Here is a 25,320-nt window from a genome sequence, read left to right on the forward strand (position 1 = left end):
AGTATTGTCCCTATTGGCAAAAGGTGCGGTAGAGTTGGTTCCCGAGCAGGAGAGGGGTCAGGGCTGTTATTCAAGATACTTCCTGATCCCCAAACAGGATGGTCGGTTAAGACCAATTCTGGACTTGAGGACTTTGAATTGGTTCCTCAGGCAGGAAAAGTTCAAAATGCTGACCCAGGTTCTTTTGGCGTTGAACGAAGGAGATTGGATGGTGTCTGTCGATTTGCAAGACGCATATTTTCATATTCCGATCCTCAAATCGCACAGGAAGTATCTCCGGTTTGTGGTGGGATCGCAGCATTATCAGTTTGCGGTCCTCCCATTTGGTCTTACTTCAGCACCACAAGTCTTCACAAAGGTGATGGCGGTGGTAGCGACAGAGCTCAGAAGAATGGGGATAGCGGTGTTTCCCTATCTGTACGATTGGTTGATCAAAGCCAAGACTCCGGAGCTCGTGCGGCGTCATCTCCAGTCAACAACTCAATTGTTGTACGACCTGGGTTTTTCAATCAATGTGCCCAAATCTCACCTGGAGCCCTCTCAACGCCGCCTGTTCATAGGGGCAGTATTGGACACAACATTGAATCGGGCCTTTCCTCCGCCCCAGAGGGTTCAGGACATCCAGGCGTTGATTCCAATGTTTCGAAATGGAGCGGTAGTTCCAGTCCTCAAGGTCCTTCGTCTGCTCGGTCTGTTTGCTTCTTGCATATTGCTGGTCACTCATGTACGCTGGCACATGAGGGCTCTTTAGTGGTGCGTCCGCAGGCAGTGGTTTCAGCACAAAGGGGATCTCGAGGAATCGATAAAGATCTTCAGAGACACTGCAGTGGATCTTCAGTGGTGGGCAGCGGTCGACAACCTGTCTCAAGGAAGGCCATTCTCGCTGCTTCCACCAGTGGCCACAGTGGTAACGGATGCTTCCACTCTAGGGTGGGGAGCTCATCTGGGGGACCTGGAGGTCAACGGCCTTTGGTCTCCAGTGGAACAGAGATTTCACATCAATCTGTTGGAATTGCGGGCAGTACGCCTGGCTCTCAATGCCTTCTTCCCTTCCATTCGTGGTCAATCAGTCCAGATCCTAACGGACAATACTACCGCAATGTGGTATATAAACAAGCAGGGACGAGTGGGGTTGTATCTTCTCTGCAGGGAAGCTCTTCGACTCTGGTCTTGGCTTCAGGACCAAAAGATTTGCTTGGTAGCATATCATTTGGCCGGGGCTCTGAACGTGATGCGGACGTTCTCAGTCGACGCAACTCGGTCGACCATGAGTGGCGTCTTCATCCAGATCTGGTTCTGTACATATTCCAGATGTGGGGATATCTACAGATAGATCTGTTTGCAACTCAGGAGAATGCGCAATGCCCGCTATTTTGCAGCCTCCAGTATCCGGTGCAAGGAGCTTTGGGGACGCGTTTCAGATGTCCTGGAAGGGTCAGTTGCTTTACGCGTTTCCCCCCATACCCTTGATTCTTCGAGTTCTGAGGAAGATCCGTCAAGACCGAGCCCAGGTCATCTTAATAGCTCCGGATTGGCCAAGAAGGGTGTGGTATTCAGACCTTCTCCAACTCTCTCTGTGCCCTCCGCTCTGTCTCCCTTACAGGGTGGACCTCCTCTCGCAGTCGCAGGGGCAGATTCTACACCCCCACCTCCAGAGCCTGCACCTTCATGCCTGGAGATTGAACGGGGCAATCTGAGTGCTTTTTCTCTCCCACTGGAAGTGGTGGATGTAATTTTATCGGCCAGGCGACACTCCACCAAATCGATCTATGCAAGTCGTTGGGCTAAATTTGTATGCTGGTGTGGAGAGAATAGAATTGATCCCTTAAAGGCTCATTTGTCTGACATATTGTCATTTGCTCTTTTCCTGGCACAGAAGAGTTGTGCGATTGCCACAGTCAAGGGATATTTATCTGCACTGTCGGCTTTTCTGTGCCTTCCTGATCAGCCTTCCTTGTTTAAATCTCCTATTGTTTTAAGGTTTCTTAAGGGGCTTACTAACAAATTTCCACCATCACCATTTGTTATGCCTCAGTGGGACCTTAATTTGGTATTAACATTTTTAATGGTGTCCCCATTTGAACCGATGCATTCTTGCTCTTTGCGGTTGCTAGTTCTCAAGACTGTGTTCCTGGTGGCCGTAACATCGGCCAGAAGGGTCAGTGAGCTTCAGGCTCTTAGAGTAGAGCCCCCATACCTTTCTTTCTATAGAGACAAAGTGGTGTTAAGGACCAAGGCGGCTTTCCTCCCGAAGGTTGTTACACCCTTTCACCTGGGGCAGTCTATTACTCTCTCTTCCTTTTACCCACCACCTCATCCATCCAAGGAGGAAGAGAGGCTTCACCGGCTGGATCCACGAAGAGCGCTGAGCTTCTATGTCGACAGGACGAAGGAGTTCAGGCAAGATGATCAGCTCTTTGTTGGATACGTGGGGAGAGGAAAGGTAGAGCTGTCCACAAGAGAACGCTATCCAGGTGGGTCATTCTATGTATTAAGATTTGTTATTCTTTGGCGAAGAAAGAACCACCTGTGGGGCTTCGTGCCCATTCCACCAGAGCTAAGGCTGCTTCTTCGGCTTTGGCTAGGGGTGTTCCTGTGGCTGACATCTGCAGGGCAGCGACTTGGGCGTCTCTCCATACTTTTGTTAAACATTACTGTTTGGATTCTGAGGTTAGGAGGGATGGCCATTTTGCTCGCTCGGTGCTGCAGGATTTCTTGGTTTGACCATTCGGGCACCTACCTCCGGAGGTAGTACTGCTTTGGGACTCTATTCTTTAGGTGAGGAATCCACAGGTAGGTGTATCCATCAGAAGAATAAGTTACTTACCTTCGGTAATGCTTTTTCTGGTGGATACAGTAACTAGCTGTGGATTCCTCACGGTCCCACCCGCCTCCCCATTGCCTGACTGGTCATACCATGAAATCCAAGGGTGAGCATCCTTTGCCTTGTATATTTGTATATACCTGGATCATGTATATAGTTGTGGCATCTGTATATACATTTCTTTCTCTAATTTAAATAGTTCAAGGAAAACATGTTTGGACTTGAATTATTTATTTTACTTTTCTATATAATAAATGTTCTGTTTTCATTCATTCGATGTGACTATGATCTCTTTAAGATGAACCTGTTCGCCTCTATGGCACGTAACAAATGGTGATAACTGACGTCTGCACGTCGACTTCTTATTGCCTAGATGACGTCATATTGCGTCGCGTGGAGTAGGACGATTGTGACGTCATCGTCGACGTGCAGAGATAGAAGAAATTTCCGTCGAGGCTGGCGCGAGGGGAGAATTCTGTAGGTGAGGAATCCACAGGTAGTTACTGTATCCACCACAAAAAGCGTTACCGAAGGTAAGTAACTTATTCATTTCTAGTAGCTCCACAGACTATTCCTGATTGATCATGCCTGCTGAGATCACTGTTTGTCTGTTCATGTTTTTTCCATTTCTTGCTAACCCTTCTCTTAGGTGCTATGGGGAAGCATTTTTGCAGTGTGCAGTACTTTACATACACCATTTGTTGGAAATGGCCCTTTCTGCAGGGTTAGCCCCAAACTTTGTGCCTTTCTCCTCCTATTTTTCTGACTCTTTTTTTGTTAGCTTTAGGACCCTGGGCATTTTACCACCGCTAATTAGTGTTAACGTGCATGTGCTCTCTCCCCTACAACTTGGTATAATTTTTTTACATCTTTTTGGCTTATTTAATTTACCTATACGTCCCTTGTAAAGTGGTATAAGATATACTCAGGGCCTGTAAATTAAATGCTACTAGTGGGCCTGCAGCACAGATTGTGCCACCCACAGAAGTAGCCTTCCAAACCTGAGTCAGGCCTGCCACTGCAGGGCCCGAATGTGCAGTTTTCTGCCACAATGACTTGGCAAGTCCAACTACTTGCCATGGCCTAAACTTTTTGCTACATCTTAGTCACCCCTAATTTAGGCCCTAGATAGCCCTATGGGCAGGGTGTTGTGTATGTAAAAGGTAGGACATGTCTTTATGTACTGCATGTCCTAGTAGTGACAAACAGCCTATTTAGTTTCTCACTACTGTGAGCGCTGCTCCTCTCATAGGATTGCGTTGAAAATGCTCTGACAAATGTCTAAGTGGTATCTCCTGATCTATGAGGAACAGCGGGGGCATGTTTAGTATGTTAAGAATGGTAGTGAGAAATCCTGCTTATTGGTGTAGGTGGATTTTTTATTACCATTGTAGAAATGTCCGTTTTAGAAACTGGACATTTCTCTGTGCTTATAACGCTAGTGCTTTTGCAGCCTGACTCCAATCCATGTCTGGGGTAGAGTGACAGCTCCACTTGGTGCATACTTTCCAGACAGCTATCACACAGGAGGGGCTCTGTGTGACAGAAGAGGTATTTGCTTGGGGAGGAGGAGGGTCGTTCACACCTTATATGTGAATAGGCTGTGCCCTGCCCTCACACAATGGATTGATTACCCTCTACTGATATCTGGAGACAGGGCTGGATTGAAAGGATGTTGTGCTTGACTTGAAAGGACTCATTTTAAGTCCCCCACACCACCCCAAACAAAGGCATTTTTCCATATATGTAGAAGGGGCTTGCTCCCGGATTTTGAGAGCACTTTTGGAACTGGGACTGAACCTCTGCCAAAGGGACCACTGGACTGTACAATGGATTCATCTCGACTGCTCTTCTTTTGTTGCCCTGCTACTTGGTGTCCTCTGGGTGGCCCAAAGGACTCATCTCGACTGCTTTTCTGTATGTTGCCGTGCTGCCAGTTTGTCTCCTGACTGTGGGTCACCAGATCCAGGGGGACTGCTAGAAGTTGCCATTATCGCCCTAATGTGCTGGCCTGCCTGCTTTGTGCTACCCAGTGTTCTCCAAGGGGCCAGTGTGGAATCTCTGTTGCTTATTTAGTGCCCCTGGCCCTGCAACTATAATGTCTGGGGAGTGCTATAATTTGTCCTTGAGCCTTCTCTGAAACAGTGCTGGGTAGGGCTCCTAGCCCTGGGTGCACACTGCACTGCCTGTATCCTGGGAACCTAGCGGGTGGCAAATGCTGATTGTTGCCCCCCGAGTTCAGCGTGGTGCCTGGCTGACAGGAACACATAGTTGGCACGCTGTGACTCCTCCAGAGAACCCCCTCCCAGCATGGGGGGCCGCAACGTACACTGTTGGGGAGGCAAGTGCTGTCCCATAGCACTGCCTCCCAGCCTGGAGCAACAACGCCGTGCATCAAGAACCCTCCTAGGAGGGCCCCACTTACCCTTCAAAGAGGAGACCGCTGTTCAGCGCCCCTCGCCGGCTCGGAGGGACTGAGCGCAATGCTGTGCCATGCCCCAGGAGCTCCTGAGAGGAGAGACGCCCCCAGACTGGCCACCTTTGTTGGAACCACTATGCTGCCTGCTTGCGGGCAGTGGTCCCATAGAATGCCCCAGCAGGGAGCAGTCAGCCACACCAACACGGGCAGCTGCCTGGAGGAACATTCTAAGCGGGGAGCCCCAAGAGTTTTGTCCCATCTCCTTGGAAGACAGAGTAGCACTCCAGACAGCCTGGTGGGACTCCAGACGAGGTACTGGGCAAGGGGGGCCCTGAGAGGAACCGCTAAGGATAAAAGTTACACCGCGTGGACACAGTGTGTCTGGCTTGTCCCGCAGTATATGCGGGGTGTCTAAGAGAGGTCTCCCCGCCGAAGAGATCTGTGTGAACAGATGTAGGTCTTGCTTGCTGTAGACAGGGACACAGAACGCTGTCCAGGGAATGCTATGGTATGCACAATGTCTCTTCTATGATACTTTTCTTTGGGCAATATGGAAGTGTTTCTTTTTGGACATTCCTGACAAGGTTTTGGCCCTCATGATAGTGTTTCTGCCCACATTGCATCTGCATTATTCTATTTGTAACCTGACTCATCTAATATGTCATGCTTGCCATGTTGGGGTGGTCATACACATTTCAGGTTTTGGTATTGCAAGCATTGGGGGGGGAGGGGTAATATTTGTGTATGATATTTGCCCTAAGGAAATGTTTTCATGATATGTGTATTTATCTTGATGACCATGCTGATCCGCCTGCAGGGAATGTCTCATGCTATGTGCCTTCATTTTTTTAGTGATAATGATGACCTGACTACTGCTTGTGTGACAGTATGCTAGTAACTATGTGTTTACCTGACTACTGCTTGCTTTTGCAGAGTACCAGTAACCTGTGTGATGTTCTGACAACTGCTTGTGTAGCAGGTTATTACTGATACATGTTGTTTTTATTCTAATGATGATTTGTGCAATAGTTTATTTTTATATAACTTGTTATGGAGTTTTTTTTGTGGTGTATTTATTGTGTCACGTGTGTTTTGCAAACGCTTTTGCCTCTGGGATAAGCCGGACTGCTTGTGTGTGCCAAGCTACCCAGGGGGTGAGCGGGGGTTATCTTGGATGTGTAACTCTCTTGCCCTGACTAGAGTGGTGGTCCCTGCCTTGCTGAGGTGTCTACCCTAGCCAACCAGGAACTCCATTTCTAACACCCTTTAATTAAAAAAGCATACATATTTAGATGGTGTTTGATTTCTTTATAAGAGAACAGCGAGTTGTGCAAAGGTTGAGTAGTACAGCTGGGAAAGCCACTGAGAATTCAATCCAAATGCCTGGCTCTAGCTCAGCTTGGGGTCATCTTGAACCTTTGAGCCGAAAGTGAGCTGACCTTTCATGTGGCTTCTGTTTGTCACCTTTTCTTTAACCTCATGCGCCAAGAATAAAAGAAAAAGCGCTGCAATTTGATGCAAAAGAGGAGAGAGAGGGACTCTCATTTGTGAATGAATTACAGGTTGATACCAGAAATCCTGATCCAAAAAAACAGAAGGCAATCCTGACTTCCCTGATTGACCAAACTGTGTGATATTTTATATTATAGTGCCACCTTTTTCTTCATTATCATATATGGCCATACATTGAAATTCAGTCATGTTACGGTATAATGCACTTACACAGAGCATATACACCGAGTGGTTTCTTGGCGCTAAGCACAAGGAGGGCACAGATCAAGCTTAGCACACACTTGAAAGGAGAAGTCTAATAAGCCTGCTGAACAGCCAGGTCTTTAGCTCTTTCCAAAATTTCAAATAGTCCGTCTGCTGGCAAAGAGGTTGAGGCAGGGAATTCCATATGGTAGAGGCTAGAACAGAGAACCTAGCACTTCCCATTTTTTGCCTAAATCTTGGTGATGGTAAGTTGACCAAGGATGAGTTTAAATTCTAGTTGGTAAATATTTAATGAATCTAGTTCTTAGAAATTGGGGACCCGCCTCCCAAAACTCCTTAAAAATAATACAAAAACAACAAGGTGATGGATGGAATGCTTGAATTAATCTCAGCCACTGGCAATCACTCAGGCTGCATCTCAATCCATTGTTTTTTGCCCACCCTGTCAAATCTGTCTTGACTCTACTCCTCATGGGAACAGGCCACCATGAACTAAAAGGGCAGGTCCTACCTGAACCGGAACACAAGCAACCTAAGACAGTTTTGCCTTAGAAAGGGATCTTCAGCTAGGTATAGCTTGGTCCCATTAGCACAGTGAACCAAGGACCCACGTCTGGGCATACCGGTTCAGTTAGCGTCAAATGCAAAAACAAGGTGATGGATGGAATGCTTTAATTAATCTCAGCCACTGGCAATCGCTCGGGCTGAATCCCGGTCCATTTTCACCAACAATGCCACCTCAGCTTGTACCCAGCCATATGCAAACCAGTCTTGACCCTGTGCCTCATGGGCACAGTACAGCCTGAAGTGCCAAGCCAAATCCTCCCTGAACCCGAACACATGCAATCTATGGATGCTTTCACTCTAGTTAGGGCAATTCAGCCATGTGTAGTTTGGTTCCAGTGGCACAGCATAAGGGCCTCTCCGCCAGTCAGAAACATTCACCCAAAACAGAGTTCAATAGGACTGCATCCTGTCCAGGAAACACCTGAAGAAATAACAGCAGAACCTACCAGAGGCAGAAACATTTGCTTAGTCCTTTATCCATGTATGGCACAGGTAATAGGTGTTCCAGGTTTATACTTGCATGTGAATATAGCTTACAGAGGTGGGTTAACAAGGACTTAAGGAGCTTTTCGCTTGTCTAGGTGATTTGGAGGAAATACCAAAAAGAGCTGGTGGACTGGGTATTCTAAAATGCTTCTGTAGTCCAGCAGATCAAAGTGGATAAAATGTACAGAATGGAATCAAAATATAAAATGTATGGAATATGTCATTAATGCTTGGCACCCCCTCCCCCCCAGCTTTACTGGCCGACAAAGCATTACTATGGAGAGGCTAGACTTCAGTGAAAATGACAACTCAGATAACCAATCAGACTGATCTTCATATTCATATGTACCATGAAAGGTGCTGGTGGCTAATGTAAACACCATGCAGTCTTTTTGGAATACCTTGCGATTGAGCAAGGCATGTACAAAATATGCTGAGGGCAGTCTGTGCCCCTCCACAGGTATGTCCTGGAAAATTAGGGATCAGTCCCAGAACGCTCTGTCACAGACAGGAAAACAGATTTTCAGACTTCTGATTTATCTTCTTCTGGCAAAACATATTCACAAGATGGTGAGCTTGTGCGGCGGGTATCCTGCTAAAGATTCATGCAGCGGTGAGGTAGGCAATCAAATCTATTTGAGCTGACAAACAAAGTTTATAGTGTTGTTCATAGATTGTTTCACAATAATGAAGCATTCATTTATGTTCCATTCACCATTTTCCTATGCCTTTGGTATTATTCAGTGGTAGCATGCCTTTCATCTTGCTTAATTTAGTTTACATTTGGAGGCACACCCTCTGTATACCAACCTGGCTAGCTCCGAAACAAGAGTTAAAGAGCCAATGGTACTAAAAAGTGTTTGCTGGTGTATTCTTAGAGACCATCTGGATAGATGGCTGGTTTCAAGATAATGCCATTGTAAAGTGTCTAAGCTACAATCAACAGTTTGCTTGACAGGGAACACTTGTTGCAATATATTTTCTTTGTAAGAAACATTCATTTTCCTCACTTTTGCCAAGCTACTGGAGAGGCCTCTTTTGTGTTTCACCTTGACAAACATGAGTGGTATAGACAGAATTGTCAAGGCAGTGAGCAGCGTCCTTGTTCTTCATTCTGTTAAGCATGGTAATACACAACATCTTAAACTTACAGTTTTTATGCATATTTTGTTGGAATTATCAGATGCAAGGATGGCTTACTGTAGAGGTCTGATGTACTTGTTGAAATCATTTTTAAAAGTATGTACTTCAGACATGCAACTTATGAGACCCCCGACCCTTTTGGCATCTTCCGGACTGATTTCTGGAAGAAAGTAATTTTAGTTGCGTCTGCCCACACATCAGAACGAGAACATGAGAACTGGGCATTTGATTTCTACCACCTTGATAACCCATAATAACCACAGCAGCCACTGGAATGTTACCATTTCCAAGCAGAATCAATAACTCAACCTACTGTCTAGGCAGAGCATTCGATAGGATTGGGGTCAGGCTATTATGCTCAGTTTGCCACTAGTTGGATGCCTCATGGGTAATTCATTTGGATGTCAGTGCTCTGTTGTGCTATTCAGAGAGGTGTGTGTGTATATATATATATATCAGATGCACAAAACTTCTACTTGTGGCACCTTGTAAGCAGCTTGCCGAGGCATTGGCCTCCCATTTAACAATGATTCAATAGCGGAGAAATGATGAGCTTTAGCAACAAAAAAAAAACGTTGTGCACAAATTACATTCAAGGAAGAGCCAACACAATAAATCGTTTCAAAAAAAGCATAAGGATTACATACAACACTCGGAAATTACTTAAAGAAACTCAATGGTAAGACTATATAAAAAATTTCCAAGTACTTTTAAAAAGAAAGAGAAAGAGAGAGAGAGAGAGAGAGAGAGAGCGCGCGCACTGGTAAAGCAGCAGATACTATTGTTGAACTGTACTGTTTTGAGCCTACTAGGTTCAAAACAGTACAGTTCAACAATAGTACACGGAGCGCTGATGAACAGGTGGTCAACTTCAACGCAAAGGAAAGTCATAATGCAGTCCTTTAAAGTAGTGATCTTTCAAATACCAACTACATCTACAGGTGTATCCACTAGTTCAATTCTAGATATTGCTCAGTATGGTAGTTCACATGTTGGAACTATTTTGGTGTTATGTTATGAATTATATGTATACTGCACTGTGCGCAATGATCCTGAGTACTTAGGGGTAATTATGAAACTTTGACAGTATGGCATAGAACTGAAACCAGAGTAAAGTATTACACACAAAAACGTTTGTAAGCGTGAATGCATTTTGTGAGGGTGTCTAAAGACAGATAGTTAAGAGAGGATGTTCAACAAATTTACAATATTAGGAATCCTATTATGTAGGAATGAATATGTCACTTGTAAAGTGCACTACCACTCCCACAGGAGCATATTGGCGCTATGCAGATAGATATTGCCCTCTTAGGGAGGGGGAGGACCGCAGAAAGGATTCTTACTCAAAGAATTAGAGTAGCAAGGAGAATCCAAAGCTGAGAAAATATATTTATTTAATCGCTTTTTGAATAGTAATTCTGATTCAATATCTCTTAAAAGCCTTGGGGCCCGGAGTTTTGAGTCTGAAAGGTGGTGGACTAAGGAGGTTTGCACAAGAGTTCTTTTAGAGGAATAATGAGTGAATCGTGCCCTTAAATAACTGAGACCCACAGACATGCACGCTCTAAAAGTGAACAAAAGAATCTTAAACAAAATTATCTTGTGCAATGGAAGCCAATGACGGGCATTTAGGGCTGTTGAAGCTGATGAATGTCTGGGGAGTTATAAAACAAGTCTAGTCGCACGTTATGGACAACCTTAAGTTTCTGGATAGTTTGTTTAGATGACCCTGCTTAGAGACTTTTGCAGTAGTCCAATCTAGAACTGATTCAGGCGAAGGCAACAGTCTTTCTAGATGTCAATAAGAGTAAGTCAAATAATTTTCTCAGGGGCTTTATTAGTTTAAAACACATGCCGGCCACTGTTAACGATTAAAGACAAAAGGATAAAGAAGCGTTAAATTTCACCCTAAGATTTTTTACCACCTCTACAATTGGCAAGTGCCACTGGACAAAGCCACCATTTAGCTGGCACAAAAGAGTTTGATCTTCCAAGCAGCAAGACCTCTGTTTTTCGAAGTTGCATTTTAGATGATTAAGTTGCATTCACCCAATAACTTCACAAAGGCAATTTTTAAAATGGGTTTCGAAGCCACATGATGTTCTATCCAATGGTAAGATCAGCTGCGTGTCATCCGCTTAAGAGGTGGTTTCAATGCCACAGGGCTAAGCAACGAGCCTTGTGGAACGCCTGATGTCACTGTCCTGTGCCTAACAAATAATGCTCATTGAGTAGTTCATGGTGGGAAAGGTGCTGTTTCCTATCTTCAAAATAACATTAGTGGGAAAAAAAAAACACAGGGGTTTTACTTTTTGCTGCTCTTCCGCCAAAGCTGTGAATAGCTAGGATTTTTATTTATCGGTGTTTGTAATGGGGAGCCATACACAACAAATTATTTCAGGGGGACTGCACGATAAATATAAATACACAAATGCCAGAATGGTAAATGTTTTCAATAGACTTTATAGCAGATTGTCAATAAATGTAAACAGTGGTTACTTAACAATACTTCCCTAAATCTATGCAAACACCATACCATGTTATGACATATTGTAGTCTCTTGAACTCTCGCACACACACAAACTGCAATGCAAAAAAATATATCCTTGAGTCTTCAAAACTCAGGATCTCTCCATGGATGTCACCCCCTCCTTCCCTGCCCCATCCCAGGCCATGAATGGATGGGAGAGTAATATAATGGGAGACGGCATTCATATGCAAAAGGTGGACAGGGAATAGGGGAAGGGACATGGGATTAGCAGCAGACTGTGTGCAAGCTTTTTCACCCCAAGGATCACGTTTTATGGTTCATCATTAAGCGGGTGATGCAGAGAGGCCATTTGTCTGCATGCCCTGTAAAGGCACCTGCAGCTGGAGGTGGAAAAATGCTTACATGATAGGTAGAGTCTGAAGGTCACTTTCCTGCCAGTTGCTTCACGCGCTCTTTCCACTCTGCTCTCTTTTGTGTAATGTAGGGTGGAGTAAGAAGCTGCAGCAGGGGCTTTGCTCGCCCCCTCAGGTACTCCTCACAAAGGGCCTCCGTAGTACAGATCACATACATGCCACAGTCGTAGCTGTTCTGCTGAGCTGGGGCCTGCTCCTCCACAAAGACACCTTTGCCCAAGAATCCCTCCAACTTCCTAGCTACCTGTCTAGCATGAACAGAGTTGTTTTTGCTGTAAGAGTCATAATGCACAAAGCAATTCTTGTCGCGGACATACACAAGCAGACTCCAATGCGTCCCACCTGCTGCCTCGCTGGAGTTATCATTAATGGCCAAAAATACAATTCGCTTCTGCGGCAGGGCCAATGGTTCAAGAAAGATTGCCACTTCCTCTGGACTGCTGGCACACTTGATAAACTGAACCACCTCAGGGCTGACGAAGCAGACATGCTCGGCATAGTCTCTGTACTGCTCACTGGCAAAGTACTCATAGGTGAAACCAATCACATGATCATTGAGCCAACTGGGAGGGTCAAGCAGCGATACATCGGACTGGCGCAGCAAACTGTCGAGGTAACTGAGAACAACAGGATCCATTATTCGGAAGGAGGCAGAAGCTGGTGGGGAAACAGTTAAAAAAAAAAAAAAAAGCTATGAAATGCATATGTCAGATGTCAACCATTCCCCACAGAGAAGCAAAGGCAGACCAGGATATTTTTATTAAGCTATGCAGGTTTATTTTATGGATGGGTTCACATGCTATACTGGTTGACCTACACCGGTCTGATGAAGAAATCTTCCAGGATAAATTGAATTCATAATATTTATAATTTATATATTATGCTAGACAAAAACTATTTTGAAAGTAAAAAGATGAGAACAGTGAAAAGGTACCCTGTTTGGACACTTGAGTAACGAGATTCTCAATGACAAATAAAGAGATATGCAAGGGTATTTTGTGTCACTAAATCCCTTTCAAGCACCATCTCCCTCCTCACACACTCTTGGATTTAAATATCTAGTGACAACGATTGACACAAACCTATAGAACACCAGTGGACAGGTTACCAGAGCTCAAAGTCAAAAAGGAGCTAGGTGTGGTACATGCTGATGTGGGCCGCCCAGAATTGATATCAACATCCAATAGCGTCATTCATTGGGCAATGAATAGAAAATATAGTGACTTCAACTGCAAGGAATAGCCCACGGGCCAAAATTACCTAGGCATTGTGTCCTCGTATGTTGGCAGTCAACAACAAGCCATATGGAAACCTGCACAACATTCAACAACAACAGAAAAACAGCAACAGCTCATATCTCCTTTCATTCACAAGCGTCCCAATGATCTCTGTGCATTCCTTTTACAGTGAACTTTTTTTTACCTAGATGTCATCTGCAAGGGCAACTTCTCACTCGGGTGGCAGTGCGGTCTGAATTCACCTCCGCATAGTCGTGCAACACAGAAGTTGCATGGTAAAATCACATCATGGACGGACTCTCCTGCGACCTTCTAGCCAATAGCAATTTAGCAAGCAAGCTGCGACTCCCTTAATAGAAGGCTAAACTTAACCGTGTGGTAGGTAACTGATACAGGCCTATCCACAGGCTACTGGGATAGGTGTTATTCCTAGTTGCGATGTGCAGTACATTGCCTACTTTCTGCTATGCTGGAAATCATCTGGATTTGGGTTTCAGTCTGCTCCCTTTACATGCCCATTACTATAATATTTTCAGTCAGGTCTGAAGTGGGGGAGGCCCTGCCTGTTAATAGATCAGACTCAGCCTTATGCAGACCTGTCAAGGCCCTTGAGCGCCGGAGGGTATATTCGCATTTTCCTGTATGAGAGCAAATCAGGATAAATATCACTCCGAACCCCGCCACTGGAGGCTAGGCCAGGGCCCAAACATCACGACAGCCGAAATGACATTCTCCTCAACGCTCCTCCACACAGTCTAACCTAACTTAATTTTAACTCGGACTTCACTCAAATATTCTCACCAAATCCAAACTCGGCCATTTACCGGACCTCGCCCATGCCAACATGAAACATATTAGAGCCTTCCCTATCTCCAATCACACACGTAGGAACAACTTTAAAATGAACGAATCATAAATCTAAACTTATTAGTGGGACTGAGTTCCTGGAGGCACGTGGCAAGCAGTCACGGGGGAAATTGGTTATGAGCCTAGAATTTCATAAAAGGTACAGGCCAGGTTTAACAGCTGACAGTCCACGTGCACCAACAGTATGCAACGGTGTTAGAAAATATGCGAAATGCAATAAGAAAACTGGAAAAATCTCACCTCTCGCCACCCACACACACACGCGCCACATCATATTGCTCTCAACATTAGGAAATCTAGGACAGGCCATTAAAGAATTGATGTGGTACTCAGAGTGCCAGGAATAACAGAACAGTATCAATCTTATGGGCTAATTCTCTCGAGGTCCCGAAATTACATTTTAGATCTCAAAACAATATTCATGCTGTCCCACAACACCCCTTCACCACCCTCCCACCGCCCCTCACTGCAGCCTCAACGTGCACACATATTCCGTGTGGTGCGAGCCACCCCTCCTCGAGTTGAGCACCCTCTGGAAAATAAGTTTATGCTTTTTCAAGCACAAATTTAGCTTCAAGGCAACAGACCATGGAACAAGGAGAGTTAGGGGACAAAGTACAACAATTCAGTTTGTAACGCCGCTACTAATGCAGCTCGGTACAGCCTACTTAAATGCTGAAAGTCCCCTACACACGCCCCCCGTTTATTTTTCACAATCCATCCGTCCAAAGTCATGCTATCCCCTACATGCTAGAAAGCTTGGCGAAGAAGTCGGAATAAAACCATCGCCGCCGCCGCCGCCCATAGTATTCTAGTGGAGTTACCTCGTCCCGTGCTCCCCTTTCCCCGTGGTTAACAAAGCAGTCTGCATCAAAACAGTCTGTATGATCTTTCGTTACCCAGTACTGCCATTCCAGTGCTCAGCAAAACGCAATCCATTCTGTAACACAATTTGTATTCCAAGACCATACGCAGGGGGCCCATTAATGCTTCTCGCTGTGGCCTGGTACATCCCTGGTATTCTAGTACTGGGACTCCTACGACCCAGCAATGAACCTAGCCGGCTCTAGTATACCTACAGTAATCAGTGCCCGTTAATCCAGCCTACACAACTACAATAGCAAGGACCGCTCTAGCAACACGCTTCGTTTAAGCCTGCGACTTCCACTGCAAAAAATAAAATACTTGACAAATCAGCAGTACTATGGGAGCCAGCCCGCTACTTACTCGGACCGTTCTCAAACTTAACCCAACACACATTGCCCTTTATCTTCCCACTTACGGCATTCGTCAGTAATTTCACCACTTCCGGGTCACATGACAGCCAATCTTATCGCTTGAACATGTTCTAGGCGTCCGTAGAAAAGTAAGAAGGAGTCGTATTGTGTGAGGTGAGCTAGTATTGGCGGATTATGTGAATCTCAGCCAATCCAAGTACGTTACATAATTTTCTGACATGCTTATTGGCTATGGAATGCGCACGTGGGTCTACTGTTTGTACACAGCCTGAGGTGCTCAGTATATGTTGGCGGGTGCCTCGCAGGTTCTGGCGCGCAGGATTTTGCTGGCGGATGGCCTGAGGTGAGCCAGTCACGGACCTGGCAGTAAAATTAATTATTTCAGTGATGTTAGTTAGCACCTTCGCTGCCAGGCCTTTCCCCCTCAGATGCCAAGCCTTTTCTTGGCTATTTGGGGCAGTTCACGCTTAGGCCCTCATAACTTTTTGTTCACATAAGCTACCCACGCCAAATTTGCGTTCTTTTTTTCCAACATCCTAGGGATTCTAGAGGTACCCAGACTTTGTGGGTTCCCCAGAAGGAGGCGAAGAAATTAGCCAAAATACAGTGAAAATTTCGTTTTTTTAAAAAAAATGGGAAAAAGGGGCTGCAGAAGAAGGCTTGTGTTTTTTCCCCTGAAAATGGCATCAACAAAGGGTTTGCGGTGCTAAAATCACCAGCTTCCTAGCTTTCAGGAACAGGCAGACTTGAATCAGAAAACCCAAATTTTCAACACAATTTTGGCATTTTACTGGGACATACCCCATTTTTATGATTTTTTTGTGCTTTCAGCCTCCTTCCAGTCAGTGACAGAAATGGGCATGAAACCAATGCTGGATCCCAGAAACCGCAACATTTCTGAAAAGTAGACAAAATTCTGAATTCAGCAAGGGGTAATTTGTGTAGGTCCTACAAGGGTTTCCTACAGAAAATAACAACTGAAAAAAACAAAATATTGAAATTGAGGTGAAAAAATCTTCAATTTTTCTCTACCTTTTACTCTCTAACTTTTTCCTGCAATGTCAGATTTTTGAAAGCAATAAACCGTTACGTCTGCTGCACTCTTCTGGTTGCGGGGATATATAGGGCTTGTAGGTTCATCAAGAACCCTAGGTACCCAGAGCCAATAAATGAGCTGTACCCTGCAGTGCGTTTTCATTCTATACTGGGTATACAGCAATTCATTTGCTGAAATATAAAGAGTGAAAAATAGCTATCAAGAAAACCTTTGTATTTCCAAAAAGGGCACAAGATAAGGTGTTGAGGAGCAGTGGTTATTTGCACATCTCTGAATTCCGGGGTGACCATACTAGCATGTGAATTACAGGGCATTTTTCAAATAGATGTCTTTTTTACACACTCTTATATTTGGAAGGAAAAAATGTAGAGAAAGACAAGGGGCAATAACACTTGTTTTGCTAATCTATGTTCCCCCAAGTCTCCAGATAAAAATGATACCTCACTTGTGTGGGTAGGCCTAGCGCCTGCGACAGGAAACGCCCCAAAATGCAACGTGGACACAACACATTTTTTGAAAGAAAACAGAGGTGTTTTTTACAAAGTGCCTACCTGTAGATTTTGGCCTCCAGCTCAGCCACCACCTAGGGAAACCTACCAAACCTGTGCATTTTTGAAAACTAGAGACCTAGGGGAATCCAAGATGGGGTGACTTGTGGGGCTCTGACCAGGTTCTGTTACCAAGAATCCTTTGCAAACCTCAAACTTTGGCTAAAAAAACACATTTTCCTCACATTTTGGTGACAGAAAGTTCTGGAATCAGAGAGGAGCCACAGATTTCCTTCCACCCAGCGTTCCCCCAATAAAAATGATACCTCACTTGTGTGGGTAGGCCTAGCGCCCGCGACAGGAAATGCCCCAAAACGCACCGTGGACCCATCACATTTTTTTAAAGAAAACAGAGGTGTTTTTTGCAAAGTGCCTACCTGTAGATTTTGGCCTCTAGCTCAGCCGGCACCTAGGGAAACCTACCATACCTGTGCATTTTTGAAAACTAGAGACCTAGGGGAATCCAAGAGGGGGTGACTTGTGGGGCTCTGACCAGGTTCTGTTACCCAGAATTCTTTGCAAACCTCAAAATTTGGCTAAAAAAACACGTTTTCCTCACATTTCCGTGGCAGAAAGTTCTGGAATCAGAGAGGAGCCACAAATTTCCTTCAACCCAGCGTTCCCCCACGTCTCCCGATAAAAATTATACCTCACTTGTGTGGGTAGGCCTAGCGCCCGCGACAGGAAATGCCCCAAAACGCAACATGGACACATCACATTTTTTTAAAGAAAACCGAGGTGTTTTTTGCAAAGTGCGTTCCTGTAGATTTTGGCCTCTAGCTCAGCCGTAACCTAGGGAAACCTACCAAACCTGTGCATTTTTGAAAACTAGAGACCTAGGGGAATCCAAGATGGGGTGACTTGTGGGGCTCTGACCAGGTTCTGTTACCCAGAATCCTTTACAAACCTCAAACTTTGGCTAAAAAAACACATTTTCCTCACATTTCGGTGACAGAAAGTTCTGGAATCTGAGAGGAGCCACAAATTTCCTTCCACCCAGCGTTCCCCCAAGTCTCTCGATAAAAATGATACCTCACTTGTGTGGGTAGGCCAAGCGCCCGTGACAGGAAATGCCCCAAAACACAACGCGGACACATCACATTTTTTGAAAGAAAACAGGTGTTTTTTGCAAAGTGCCTACCTGTAGATTGTGGCCTCTAGCTCAGCCGGCACCTAGGGAAACCTACCAAACCTGTGCATTTTTGAAAACTAGAGACCTAGGGGAATCCAAGATGGGGTGACTTGTGGGGCTCTGACCAGGTTCTGTTACCCAGAATCCTTTGCAAACCTCAAAATTTGGCTAAAAAAACAAATTTTCCTCACATTTTGGTGACAGAAAGTTCTGGAATCTGAGAGGAGCCACAAATTTCCTTCCAGCCAGCGTTCCCCCAAGTCTCCCGATAAAAATGATACCTCACTTGTGTGGGTAGGCCTAGCGCCCGTGACAGGAAACGCCCCAAAACACAACATGGACACATCACATTTTTTCATAGAAAACAGTGCCTACCTGTGGATTTTGGCCTCTAGCTCAGCCGGCACCTGGGGAAACCTAGCAAACCAGCGCATTTTTGAAAACTAGAAACCCAGGGGAATCCAAGATGGGGTGACTTGTGGGGCTCTGACCAGGTTCTGTTACCCAGAATCCTTTGCAAACCTCAAAATTTGGCTAAAAAACACATTTTCCTCACATTTCGGTGACAGAAAGTTCTGGAATCTGAGAGGAGCCACAAGTTTCCTTCCACCCAGCGTTCCCCCAAGTCTCCCGATAAAAATGATACCTCACTTGTGTGGGTAGGCCTAGCGCCCGCGACAGGAAATGCCCCAAAACGCACCGTGGACCCATCACATTTTTTTAAAGAAAACAGAGGTGTTTTTTGCAAAGTGCCTACCTGTAGATTTTGGCCTCTAGCTCAGCCGGCACCTAGGGAAACCTACCATACCTGTGCATTTTTGAAAACTAGAGACCTGGGGGAATCCAAGAGGGGGTGACTTGTGGGGCTCTGACCAGGTTCTGTTACCCAGAATCCTTTACAAACCTCAAACTTTGGCTAAAAAAACACATTTTCCTCACATTTCGGTGACAGAAAGTTCTGGAATCTGAGAGGAGCCACAAATTTCCTTCCACCCAGCGTTCCCCCAAGTCTCTCGATAAAAATGATACCTCACTTGTGTGGGTAGGCCACAAGCGCCCGTGACAGGAAATGCCCCAAAACACAACGCGGACACATCACATTTTTTGAAAGAAAACAGAGGTGTTTTTTGCAAAGTGCCTACCTGTAGATTGTGGCCTCTAGCTCAGCCGGCACCTAGGGAAACCTACCAAACCTGTGCATTTTTGAAAACTAGAGACCTAGGGGAATCCAAGATGGGGTGACTTGTGGGGCTCTGACCAGGTTCTGTTACCCAGAATCCTTTGCAAACCTCAAAATTTGGCTAAAAAAACAAATTTTCCTCACATTTTGGTGACAGAAAGTTCTGGAATCTGAGAGGAGCCACAAATTTCCTTCCAGCCAGCGTTCCCCCAAGTCTCCCGATAAAAATGATACCTCACTTGTGTGGGTAGGCCTAGCGCCCGTGACAGGAAACGCCCCAAAACACAACATGGACACATCACATTTTTTCATAGAAAACAGTGCCTACCTGTGGATTTTGGCCTCTAGCTCAGCCGGCACCTGGGGAAACCTAGCAAACCAGCGCATTTTTGAAAACTAGAAACCCAGGGGAATCCAAGATGGGGTGACTTGTGGGGCTCTGACCAGGTTCTGTTACCCAGAATCCTTTGCAAACCTCAAAATTTGGCTAAAAAACACATTTTCCTCACATTTCGGTGACAGAAAGTTCTGGAATCTGAGAGGAGCCACAAGTTTCCTTCCACCCAGCGTTCCCCCAAGTCTCCCGATAAAAATGATACCTCACTTGTGTGGGTAGGCTTAGCGCCCGCGACAGGAAATGGCCCAAAACACAACGTGGGCACATCACATTTTTTCATAGAAAACAGTGCCTACCTGTAGATTTTGGTCTCTAGCTCAGCCGGCCCCAGGGGGGCAGAAATGGCCTAAAATTAATTTTATTTACGTCACAGGGGGGGTCAGGGGTTGAAGGGGAAGGGCTTCCCCTTTCAGCCCTGACATGTGGGGGGGGTGGGTGGGGGGGCAGCCCTCGGGGGGAGCTCTAGCGCTTCCCCTGAGGGCCAGTAGGAGGACGTAATGGTTACGTCCATGGCGCCACACGGGCGCTGCCATGGACGTAACCATTACGTCCGTGGCGGGGAAGGGGTTAAATTAATCTAATCGAAGCACAACAAGCCTACAGGGTCCAGAATGCACTATGTTGACACGTTAAAGTTCGAGTCTGGAAACTGTCCGTAATTGCCTGGAGTTGGTCACCTGCTGGTGAGGTTCAGTGTTGGTTGGTTGGACCGGTTAGCACGTGCCAGGCATCTCGGGTTAGACTAACGAGATAGTGCAAATATCTCAGCTTCCCTTTACGTGTTGGGAATTGAGGCGTAAATAAGGGTGCTGCTTAGCAAATTAATATGTGTCATGTCACAGGGTGTCTCTTCTTCTGCTACTGACAGGTGAGAGATTCTGGAGAAAGTTATGAGTTCATTGATTCATATAAACAACGGATTCTTAAACCTACAGTCCTATAGCGACAACATAGCCTAAAATAAACCTTTTATAGGATCGAGCCTGCGATTGCATGCGCTAGCTAGCACATGCATCTCACTTACAAGATACGGTTGTTAACAAAAAGGGCTTGAAGCCCGCCCGTTGCTTACCATTATTTGGCTTGCTTGGCATTCTTCTTTACAGCCTCGTAATTTGTCACTACAGGCTAAGCATAATTTCTATTCCTTTCTGTGGAGCTGGGACCATGCACTGATTGATTCAGCCTAATCAGTGCCCAGCTGCTGCTTCTGATGTGATTGAGGTACTATTTTGTTCTTTTGAACTTCTAGTGCCCTGCAAACAGAGATTGTATGACTGGCAAAAATCTGCCATCAGGACAAACAAAATTACTGAATTTTATTTTCTATAGTTAACTTTGTTTTCTTTTGCCAAATTCTTTTCTCACTTTGCACTCATGTTTTGTTTTGTTCTAGTGCATGGCACTGTTCTCAAAAGATGAAGTTATCTTGTTCTAAATATTGCAGAGCAATGTTGTTTCTTTATTATGTGTAATTTCCGAATTTATGCTTTAACACATACTTGTGCTGTATTCCCCAGCACACCCTAATCCACCCCACCTGGCCCCACACCAGCCCACCCCAATCCAATCCACTCAATCTAATCAAGTCCAAACCAATCCAATCCACCCCACAGACCACCCCAATCCATTCCAATCCCAACCATTCATCCCAATCCAATCCACCATACTCAAATCCTCCCAACCCACTCCAATCTAATCCACCCACACCAATCCACCAAAATCCAATCTGCTTCACTCCAATCCGCAGTACTTCAAACCATCCCAGTCCAACCCACCTCACCTCAACCCCACACCAGTCCACCCCAATCCAATTCCGTGTCAGAACTGGAGGTTTAAGATTATGCTTCTCTTTCTGTACTACTGAAAATTACAGAGCTACATTTCCCTTGAGACCCATGGTCCTCAACCATACTGCTCCACCAATCAGCCCATCAGTTTAAGCTTCATGTGACATCTGATAAGTGTTCCATTCTCTCTTCTTGTGGTGTGCTATTATTGCGTGTATTGATATTGTGGTTAACTAATTTGCCTGATCGGGCTGCTCTAAGAGGGTTTGTATTTCCCCTCTCTTCTTCTGCCAGCGTGGAGTTGGAGCGGCAAGCGTCGCGGGATGCGCGGTGCTCGGAGTTGAGGATCGTAGTCCTCTTTTTTTCACGAGCCCCTGCTAGAATGGTCCCAGTGGGCTTATGCCTTTTGGGTAATGCTAATTGTGCCATGTCCGCGGAGCGATGCAAGTGCTTTTTGATGCAGATTGATCCTAAACTGGTTGAGTTGGCCTCGGTCGAAGCCTACACATCATTCCTTGTTCAGAGCTCATTCTAGGGGGAAGAATCATTTTTTTTCTGCACAATTGGCAGGCGATCACTCAAGGTTCCTGCGTGTTGGAGACAGTATAGAGGTTCAAAGTGTAATTTTACGCAACTCCTTATCAGGAGAACACCCCTCCTCCTCTCCTTTATTCCCATGCTGAGAGTCTGGTTATCAATGCTGAGATCTGTGGAATGCTCATTAATAAAGCAATAGTTTCAAGTTCGCTTTATCTCCGAGGTTTTATCAATACAATTTTCCTGGTGCTGAAAAATGGTAGTTGTTTGCGCCTGGTACTCAATCAGTTCAGCTCGTGAGTGGTGTATCGCCACTTCAAGCTGGAAGGCAATCACCTCCTTCAGGATCTCTTGCAGGAGAGTGATTGGATGGTGTGTCTTGATCTAAAGGACGCCTATTTGACAGTCCCAATTTTTTTCTCCACATCTGAGAGTTATTTCATGTAATTGGCTTCAGCAGTGGTACAGGTTTACAGCTCTCCCTTTTGGCCTTTCTTCAGCCCCTTGGTGCTTCACCAAGTTTCTACACCCGGTTGTGCAATTTCCCAGTGAGAGTGCAGTGAGATTGATTGTATATCTGGATGATATTTTCATCATGGTGCAACAAAGAGAGAAGGTGCATCTCTCTTGGGCGATGCAACTCCTACAAGATTTGGGCTTCATCATCAATGCGGAGAAGTCTCCTCTAACACCATTTCAGACTCTAGAATGTTTGGGTTTCCTGGTAGATTCTGTACTGGCTCAATTCAGACTCCCTCTACTGAAGATAATGTCCATCAAGAAGGAAAGCCCTTGCATCTCAGACTATTTCATTGAGGATTTTGGCCCATCTGGTGGACCTTCTGGCATCCTCTGTTCAAGCCATCTTCCCAGGTTCCTCCACTATTGGGCTCTACGACACCTAAAAATTCTGCATCTCCAGGAAAGGTTGTCATTTTCCGAGCAAATAGTATTGTTGGAAGAAGCTAGAACGGAGATCTCTTGGGGGCTGGATCATTTGGACACCTGAAACGCCAAGGCCATATTTGCCTTTGTTCCAGAAGTGATCATAGTATCAGACGCTAGCAGATGAGGCTGGGGAGCGTGATGTGGCCAGGTGGAGACAGGACAAGCTTCACCTTCATATTAATTGTCTCAAGCTCTTGGCGGGGACATTTGCAGTTTGAACTCTTACTCCTCATAAAGTGAAATGTCGTATCCTTCTTCAGATGAACAGCTTTTCAGCAGTTTGGTGTATCAACCAGTTGGGAGGTATGTGATCGGGCCCGGTAGTGGAGATTGCCAAGGATTTTTGGCATTGTTTCCAGGTTCATCAGATATCGGTGAGGGCAATCATATATTGTGACTCGCACTCTTGGTTCCTTCACGACTCCAGCGAATGGAGACTTCACCCTTGCAATGGGGTCCTTATGAGGTGGATCTTTTTGCATCATGTCTGAATGCTCATCTTCCGGCCTTTTACAGGTGGAGGCCTGATCCTCTGATGGCGAGTTCCAATGCCTTTCTCCAGTCCTGGTGGGGGAAGTTACTTTAATGCGTTTCCCCGTTTTTTGATGATTCAGAGAGTACTCTCTCAGATACGTCGCCAGGCCGCAAAATTGGTACTGGTGACCCCTTGTTGGAAAGCGCAGTCTTGGTTCCCAGTAGCAATGTCACTATTGTGCACTCCGCCGGTTCCAATTCAGACATTCCTGGACCTTCTTTCCGATGGATCTCCCTCACCCATCGGTGGTCAAAGACCAATAGTCACTCATGACGTGGACAATTTCAGGAGACAATGGGAAGTGCCTGGTGTTTCGGAACAAGTTATGCTCTTATCCCAGTCTTAGGCCCATAGTACTCACAAAAGATATACAGCTGCACAGTGCAAATGGGTTCATTGGTTTGTGAATGGGGTATTGATTGGGTATGGTTGCCCAAGGTTTAGCCTATAGAACGATTAGTAACTTTCTTTCCGCTATATCCACGTGCCATCCGCATTTGAGTGATAAGCCTGTAGGGGAACATCTGTTAATCTGCAAACTCCTTAGAGGTTTCAAAACTCCTTAGAGGTTTCACCCCTTCCCCCCAACCAAAGTATTCCATCTTGTGGGACGATAATGTAGTTCTTCGATTTTTTTTTATAAGTGCTTGGTAAGCAAATTAAGACCTCACAAGGAAACAGTTGTCAGCCAAGTTGACCCTGCTTCTGTGCCTCATTTCTTGTAATATAACAAAAACATGTATTGGTCCCTCCAGGGAGAAGAATATGAATAAACTTCCACAACAGTGGCTGTACCATAAAGAACTTTCTGTACAGAGGAAGTTTGTTCAATAATATCTCATTTATTCCAAACTTAAATTCCACAACTTAAGGTGAAGTAATCAAGGTGTTACTATATAACGGCGCAGTGTAAGTGAATTATGTGTTAGTAAAAGTGTTTCAGTAATATTTACATAAAAATAAAGCCAAGCTGTGGTTAAACGCCTGAGGTCTCTAATCAACACCTCTAAAGTAGGTGTTATGAGCCATCTGAATGTTTTCAACAATCGATCCACATTTCAAATTTAATGTCGACGTTTCGACACCAAAGCAACAAAATTAATTCAAGTGGGTCATCATCAGGGCAGAGTATTGAAATAGGAAGCACTCCTCCTTGTCATCAATCAGACACAGCATAGTCGTGTTAACAGTAAAGCATTGCCTGTCAGCCATCCATTTTCTTGTGGCCTCAGTGTGCCATCAGTCGTATCACTCCATAACATCACCATCTAATGGCATGTGAAAAAGCCATAAATCGTTCCATGAAAAGGACCAACTTGTTTAAGGTCCTCTTAAAATGTGACGACAAAATCATACATCCAAGTTAACATAGGACCAAGGGTCTTTGGTCCTGATTTAATCAGATTAAATTTCAAATTTTGGCTGGTTTTGTAGCAGCGCAATGAAACATTTCTTGTAGGCAGGTTTCAGATGTGAAAGCCTTGGATATAACAGGTAGAGTATTTACTCCCTCATGGGTTTCATTCCGTATTTCCAAACATACTAAGGCAGATTCCCATTGTGTGAGTCATCCAGCTTTTCCTGACGATCAGAAATTTTGTGTGGTAAGATGCCTTAAGGCTTATGAGGACAATTGCTTATCTCCCTTCAGATTCTTTTTCGTCCATTTTCTTAATGGACATTGACTCGTTGGGTCAAGTGGTTGTTGGCTAGAGCGGGAATCGATGTGTCCACCTTTGGTGCATATTCGGTTCAAGGCGCTATGGCTTCTAAGGCTTTTTCGACAGGGTCTAG

At 45.2% G+C, this 25,320-nt stretch overlaps 1 protein-coding gene and 1 long non-coding RNA gene across 6 annotated transcripts in view; one reads left to right on the forward strand and one right to left on the reverse strand.

Annotated features, from left to right (window-relative positions):
- Window positions 1–10,571: 10,571 nt before the first annotated feature.
- Window positions 10,572–15,533, reverse strand: SENP8 (SUMO peptidase family member, NEDD8 specific). 5 transcript variants are annotated; one of them, XM_069222283.1, is made up of 2 exons: window positions 15,447–15,533; window positions 10,572–12,716 (listed from the first exon to the last, which is right to left on the reverse strand). In XM_069222283.1, the coding sequence occupies exon 2, from the start codon at window positions 12,694–12,696 to the stop codon at window positions 12,070–12,072; it is 627 nt and encodes a 208-aa protein (XP_069078384.1). In that variant the 5' UTR covers window positions 12,697–12,716; window positions 15,447–15,533; the 3' UTR covers window positions 10,572–12,069. The 5 variants fall into 5 exon arrangements, with proteins under 5 accessions (XP_069078384.1, XP_069078382.1, XP_069078379.1 ...); XM_069222281.1 differs by lacking the exon at window positions 15,447–15,533 and adding an exon at window positions 15,244–15,440; XM_069222278.1 differs by lacking the exon at window positions 15,447–15,533 and adding an exon at window positions 15,064–15,440.
- A 163-nt stretch (window positions 15,534–15,696) lies between these two features.
- The window catches only part of LOC138283184 (uncharacterized), a 40,392-nt gene continuing 30,768 nt past the window's right edge, over window positions 15,697–25,320 (forward strand). The window contains exon 1 of the long non-coding RNA XR_011201114.1: window positions 15,697–15,745. This is a non-coding gene — a long non-coding RNA (uncharacterized lncRNA). The remainder of the gene's footprint in view (window positions 15,746–25,320) is intronic.

Source organism: Pleurodeles waltl, chromosome 3_1 (genome assembly GCF_031143425.1).
Source record: "Pleurodeles waltl isolate 20211129_DDA chromosome 3_1, aPleWal1.hap1.20221129, whole genome shotgun sequence".
In the NCBI taxonomy this organism is placed as follows: Eukaryota; Metazoa; Chordata; class Amphibia; order Caudata; family Salamandridae; genus Pleurodeles; species Pleurodeles waltl.

Excerpts from the sequence above, each read along its gene's own strand:
- SENP8 (XM_069222278.1), bottom strand. The coding sequence starts at position 15,148 with ATGGGCCCCCTGCGTATGGTCTTGGAATACAAATTGTGTTACAGAATG. Across the intron at positions 12,717-15,063 it reads CACTGGAATGGCAGTACTGG|CTTCTGCCTCCTTCCGAATA; the intron begins GTAACGAAAGAT and ends TTTCCCCACCAG.